Raw genomic sequence first — 6,708 nt, forward strand, 5'->3', positions numbered from 1 at the left:
CTAAGACAGTACACTCAGTTAAGCTTTTACTCGTATGATCCCCTTCTGCTGCATCATTGGCACATTTTGTTTCACCTAAAACAGTTTTTGATTCCCCTGCACTGTGATGGTGCTCCTCTTGAGACAATGCAGTGCGTTCTTTAGCGGTATTTGCTGTGTTTGCTTCCTCCCCAGAAGAAGAATAAACATAAGATTCTCTTCTAACTTTATGTTTCTCTGTTGCTGCATGTCTAATCATCTCTCTGCGAGTAACGGCATAGTAGTCACAAGCCATGCAGTAGTATTCAAATTGTTTTGTATGTTTTCGCTTCACATGCAGCTCTAAAGAAGAAGAAGAATGAGCAATGAAGCTGCAGTGTATGCACTTGTTGCCGTTTGCACCCATTGCTCTTCTCTGGAAGCATGGGTCACCATCTTGAGTAACCCTTTCTGGTTCCAGAAATATATGTTGGTTTATACTTAATGGATTGCTAGCATACTCCAAATCTGGCAGCCTACTGGCATTTACAACTTCTAGCTCAGCATCTCCTTGCTCAACTTCCTGATTGCCTAAGACAGAATTTTCCAAATCTGATGACTGGCTACCAACCTCAATATGTTCATACAAGGCAGTCATGGGGCTGTTAACTTTCTTACTTATGGATTCAAAATTACCTCCTTCAGGGCTAATGATGATCTCTGTGTTCTGTTTTCCATGTCCTTCTATTTCAACACGACTTTTGTGTTTTTTGGTTGCACAATGGCGTTCCATATCTCCTTTCGTTACAGTGTAGTAATTGCAAACCTTACACAAATAGCTGTACTGATGACTGTGCTTTCGTCTGATGTGAACAGTCAAATTTGTAACACTGGAGGCCAAAAGACCACAATGGGTACATGTCCTAGAAATAGTGCCCTTGGGTTTTCCTCTTTTGGATGCATTAGCTAAAACCAATTCATTTTCACCAATTCTTTGATCAAGTGGAACAAATTCCTTATTTCTTGATATGTTTTCCACAGAAGAGGATGAAACATGTATAATTTCTTTATCTAACTCTGTATTACCACTCCCAGAAATGGAAGGATCCACCACTGTTTTAATACCACCAACACCAACACAAACCTTTTCAATACATTCTTCAAAACGTAGCCCAATGTTGTTTTTCCTGGCATTTTCAAGGTGCTTGCTTCTTTTGATATGCTTCTCCATTCCTTCCTTACTCAATGAGTAGAGATTACATGCTTTGCAAAGGAAGTGATACCCCTGTGCATGTCGGAGTTTTATGTGCCTTGTAAGAACTGTGGAAGATCTTGTCTTATAAAAACACTTTTTACATTGAAACTGGGTTTTATTCAGAACAGAATGCTTTAGTTCATTTCTATGATTTATGAAGGAAGAGTCTGGAGTTTTTGTTTTCATTGATACTTCCATTTCCTTTGCAAGATTTTGGCTGTTGTTTGATACTGACTCAGTATAAGTTACCACTTGCAAGGTTTGATCACTGTTACTCAATGGAGTAACTTGCTGAAATAATGAACCATCATGTTTCTCATTTTTTTGATGATTTATCAGCTCTTCTTCCATTTGAAAAAAAAGACTGCAAGTTGGACAACTATGGGACATATTATGTGCTTCACTCATATGGCTTTGAAGGCTGATCCCATTCAAGGTTGTAAATGAACAGAGTTGACAATTAAAGCTATAACCACCCATCTGGTGTTTACTGTCCTGACAGTGTTGCTTCATGTCTTCCCTGACTCCAGAGGAGTAACTACACATCTGACAATGAAACTGGATCCTTTTTGTATGAAGCTTTGCAATGTGAATTTCCAGACTTTTTCTGTTCTGAAAAACATGACCACAATCAATGCAAGCATTAAGAACACCATGATCAGCAATAAGTTCAACATCAGCATCTTTAGTATCTGTAGTGCTGGAAGAAAGGATATTTGGCTCATCTTCAGGAAGATCTTGAACTTCTGAAGTACTATTACTATTACTTTTAGCATCTGTTTCCAATTCTGTATGTGACATAGGGCTTGAACCCCCAGGTTTATGCTGTGTGATGGAGATATGCTTCATATGTACTCTCTGAGTTTCAGACTTGCCTTTCTTACTATTACCCAACAAATTGTACCTTCTTTTAACCTGCCTTTTTAATGTAAAAGACCTACTCTGTCCTAATGAAGACCTTAACAAGACATTTCTTTTATGTTCCGGTCTATTAAATCTCCTTGTCATGTTTAAACTGCTGACTAGCTTTTTGGTAGTTGGAGGGAGTTCTGTTTTCTGCAAGATATTTTCTGAGGGTCCTGGTATTTCCAGTTTTTCAGTACCAACTTCATAATTTCCTTCTACACCATAAGAAAGAATTTCTTCTGTCATATTATCTGGTTTTTCAGTGGGAACATTTGAAGATGGTATAATTTCAACAAGTTCAATGTCATCATTCTTTTTAGACAAGCTTACTTTTGAGCCTTTCAGTGCACTTAATTCTTTTACACCCGCAGTTCCCGCCGTTAATTTTCTGGTCCCAGGTTTTGCTCTGATGTTGCTCTCTTTGGTTACAGTAGATTTTTGTTTTTTAAAGGATTTTTTTGTCAATATCTGTACAAACCCTCCCCGTGCAGCAAGATTTTGGCGTCGAAGGTGTGTCTTGCCAAGGAAATGAGAATTTAGGAGATTTTCCTTAGCACTCTGAAAACCACAAAGATCGCAACAAAATACCTTGCATTTCTCATGATCTTGCTTAGCATGCATATGTAATGTTGAACTACATTCAGCTGTGCAACTATACTGAGGGCATGTTTGCTCTTTGGATTGTTTAGAGGGGCTTCCTCGTTTATGTTTTTCCATATCAGAGCAGGAAGGTAAACACTGATCACTCATTTTGCCTTTAAGATCTCTGTCTATGTTTCCAACTGTATAGCCAACACTGACTTCTTCTGAAGAAGATAACTTATCAGGAACAGCAGCTGGCACCTCTTGTGAATGTTTATTTTCCTTGTGAATTTTCAATATGGCACCATCAGCACATTTGAAATCACAATGTAGGCACAGGAAATTTGAATTAAATATGTCATCACCAAGACAACTGGCGACTCCTTCCTTCTTTGCAGCTCCAGCTACTATGCTATCTGCTTCTCCAGCTATGACTTTGTGCAATTTCCTTTCACTATCTTTTATGTCTTCTGAAGAACTCTGCTTTCTTTTTCTGGAGACATTTTCAGGTTTGTCTGCTTCAACAACATCTAAGTTTGGTGATCCTGACAGTGCCCTTTTGTTTGTGCCATTCTCTTTTCTTTTCTTTTCAAGGTCCCTGAACACTTCACCTGATGTAAGTCTTGTTTTCTGCTGAGATGAAGAGTCACATCTAGCATTTTCTCCTGATGTATTTCTCCAGGATTCTTCTGTCAACTCAGTTTGTAAACTCTCATCAACATCATCTCTCTTCTTATTTTCCTCCCCATCCATTCTTAACATGGATATTATCAACTGTAGCTCATTTGGCTTAGTACCTATAAAACAAAAGAGTTATTATTAGTCTTCTATGCACAACGAAAAGTTAAAAGACTCAAGTAAAAGAAAAAGCATTATAGCAAATTAAAATCATGGCAAGAAGACAGACACAATGAAAGACATGAGGCAACATTTTCAGCATGGTGCCTAAACTTATGACATCTAAAAATCAAACCAACTTCTACCTCACAAGGTTCAACATGGCCAAGTGCAGGGTCCTGCACCTGGGCCAGGGCAACCCCCAGTATCAATACAGGCTGGGGGATGAAGGGATCAAGAGCAGCCCTGCCAAGAAGGACTTGGGGGTACTGGTGGATGAAAAGCTGGACATGAGCCAGCAATGTGCGCTCATAGCCCACAAGGCCAACCATATCCTGGGCTGCATCCAAACAAGGGTGGCCAGCAGGTCAAGGAAGGTGGTTCCGCCCCTCTACTCCACTCTGGTGAGACCCCACCTGCAGTCCTGCATCCAGCTCTGGAGTCCTCAGCACAGGAAAGACATGGACCTGTTGGAGCGGGTCCAGAGGAGGCCACAAAAATGATCAGAGGGATGGAACACATCTCCTATGAAGAAAGGCTGAGAAAGTTGGGGCTGTTCAGCCTGGAGAAGAAGCAGCTCCAGGAAGACCTGACTGCAGCCTTCCAGTACTTAAAGGGGGCTTATAAAAAAGACGGGGACAGACCTTTTAGCAGGGCCTGTCGCGACAGGACAAGGAGTAATGCTTTTAAACTGTAAGAGGGGAGATTTCAACTTGATAGAAGGAAGAAATTTTTGACAATGAGAGTGGTGAAACACTGGCACAGGTTGCCCAGAGAGGTGGTAGATGCCCAGTCCCTGGAAACATTCAAGGTCAGGTTGGCCGGGGCTCTGAGCAACCTGGTCTAGCTGAAGATGCCCCTGCTCACTGCAGGTGTGGGGTTGGCCTAGGACCTTAAAAGGTCCCTTTCAACCCAAAGATTCTATGATTCTAGGCACTGGGTTCCAGAGCTCTCACTGTGGCACCATGTGAGTGAGCACTAGCTTCAGTAGTTTTTGTGTAATTAAGTAATTTACTGTATGCTTAAACATGGGCACACAAGCCTAACCTTTGTTTCTGGAAGCATTTTTAGAACACAAAAGACTAACAGCTTTCAGGGAATTGGCCATGGGATGTTCAACTTTTCCTCAACAAGAAATCCAGATTCTCAAATTTAAAAGCTCCAAGGAGCAAATGACCACGACTGCAACAATGAGCAAGACAAAGCCAACATAAATGTTAAACATTGTAAGTATGAAGGTTTCTTTCCTCCCTCTGCTTAGATTACCTGCTAAAGAGAAAGAGGGAAAACACAAATAGAGACATGTTCTAAAAGAATATGCCACAAGTATAGCTCCCCGTTATTCCTAAAATATCCTCTAAAACTTCACTTCCCAAGATGGGGGAAGGAGAGGGAAAAAAAAAAAAAATATCATGAAATAGCAGTGCAGAGAAGGGCAGCATCTTTGAACCCCAGCACAAACTCTAACCACCCAAATCCAGTTACCAAAAGCTTTTGCTCAACTGCCCAGTGTGACCTTCCTGCTTCTAAAAAGATGTCACCACTAGAAAACTGATGCTAACACCACAGTTTATAAGAGGGATGGGGGTGGGAAATCAAATCCTGACATTTATTACCTTTTCATTTTGATATGAAGCGATTGAGAATTGAAAATGCATTTCATTTTAACAGATGATTAAATACTAAATGTTTGTCTATGTGCTTTACACTATGATTTAAACATCAATTTGCTGCAGATCCAAGTATCCAGTTTTTTGTTCAGTTACCCATTGAGTGAGGCCATGACCACAACTGTAAGTACTTCCTGACAAGACAAAGTAATTGCAATGTTGATACGACAAATACAGGGTACAAAAAACTACTCAATTATGTACTAAAAAAAAAAAATGCTTATTTTTGAGGACAAAAGAAAGTATTAAACTGGGGAAATATACTCAAATCAGTTGGACTTGCCTACCTATGGAAGTAAAAAAATGCTTTTCTGCTTAATAATAATTTATGAAAGGCCTGTAAGGAATTGAGTGCACAGTAATTGCATACATTGAACAGTTTTTCAACTGCAGGTCTCTCACTGAGCCTGAAAGTAGTGACCAAACTTATACTGAGCTAGCTATACCTAAATAATGAGAGAATAACCACCTCTAGATCACAATAGCCCTTTAAAGAATCCGGATATTGCTTCTCTAACTGTGGTTTTCTGATTCTTATACACTATTATTTTTCTTTGTTCACTAAACCACGATAGAAACTATCACAATTAGTCAGAAGTAAAACAATCAGGTCTATATTCTCAGATGGTGTAAGTCAGCATATTGTCAGTATGTTCAAAAGCGCTACAGCAATTAAGAGCAGAGGAGGATGAAGCCTTTGAAGTTCAAGCTTACCCTGAAAAGTTTTATGAGCACTGTTTGGGATACAGAAAAAAAGATCAGGTGAAAAATAGGTTGTTTAACTGCAGTACAGCTTTATCTATATAACTTGGGAAATATCAAGAAATTACTTCAGTGATGAGTGCCACAAGTCCATCCTTAACTGTTTGCACACAGCAACCGTGGGTCCTTTGGCTTGCTGCACCTCCACAGCAGGTTCCCAGCCCACCACTGAGACCTGACCACTCTTCCCTTGCATGGCCTGGGGAACAGCAGTTTTTTCTTTGCTGTACAAGACAATTTGCAATCTCAAACCAATTCTCCATCTTCTTCATAAGATACTTTCCTCTCAGACAATCTGATTTATCAGAGGACCTGTCCAGAGTGAACTAATACCTGCACTGGACATTTCCACTATCAAAGGTTGTATCAGGATAATTAGGCGTTTCTTCATCAACAAAAATTCATACATACAGGTCATATTAATAAGTAGGGGACTGGTGGCTCCACACCATACTCTTCTGACATGCTTCATGCCCATTTAAAGCCATCCTATAATTTGATTTACACCTTAAAGCGGTGCCACACCTAGATCAACCTCTGACAGAAATCACAAGCCAGTTTCAGCCAAAGATACAGTAATCACCAGAGGTGGATGCTTCCCAGCTGTGACAGGCAGGTATCAGCAGTCTCAGAACATGCCTTTTCTGTCACACCAGCACAGATTCAGCTCATCTCCACTAGCCACCAGCACACCTCAAAAAAGATGGCTGATTATTTGCATACAGTATCGGCAGGCTT

The 6,708-nt window shown here is 40.2% G+C and overlaps 1 protein-coding gene across 1 annotated transcript in view; it reads right to left on the reverse strand.

The window, feature by feature from the left end:
• ZNF407 (zinc finger protein 407) overlaps positions 1-3,463 on the reverse strand; it is a gene marked incomplete at its 3' end in the record, with an annotated part of 10,762 nt that extends 7,299 nt beyond the window's left edge. The window contains exon 1 of the mRNA XM_010297252.1: positions 1-3,463. This exon is cut by the window's left edge and continues 1,329 nt beyond it. Coding sequence (XP_010295554.1) covers positions 1-3,463 — 3,463 coding nt within the window.
• Between the last annotated feature and the right edge of the window lie 3,245 nt (positions 3,464-6,708).

The sequence above is a fragment of the Phaethon lepturus genome, unplaced genomic scaffold, assembly GCF_000687285.1.
Source record: "Phaethon lepturus isolate BGI_N335 unplaced genomic scaffold, ASM68728v1 scaffold18241, whole genome shotgun sequence".
Lineage (NCBI taxonomy): Eukaryota > Metazoa > Chordata > Aves > Phaethontiformes > Phaethontidae > Phaethon > Phaethon lepturus.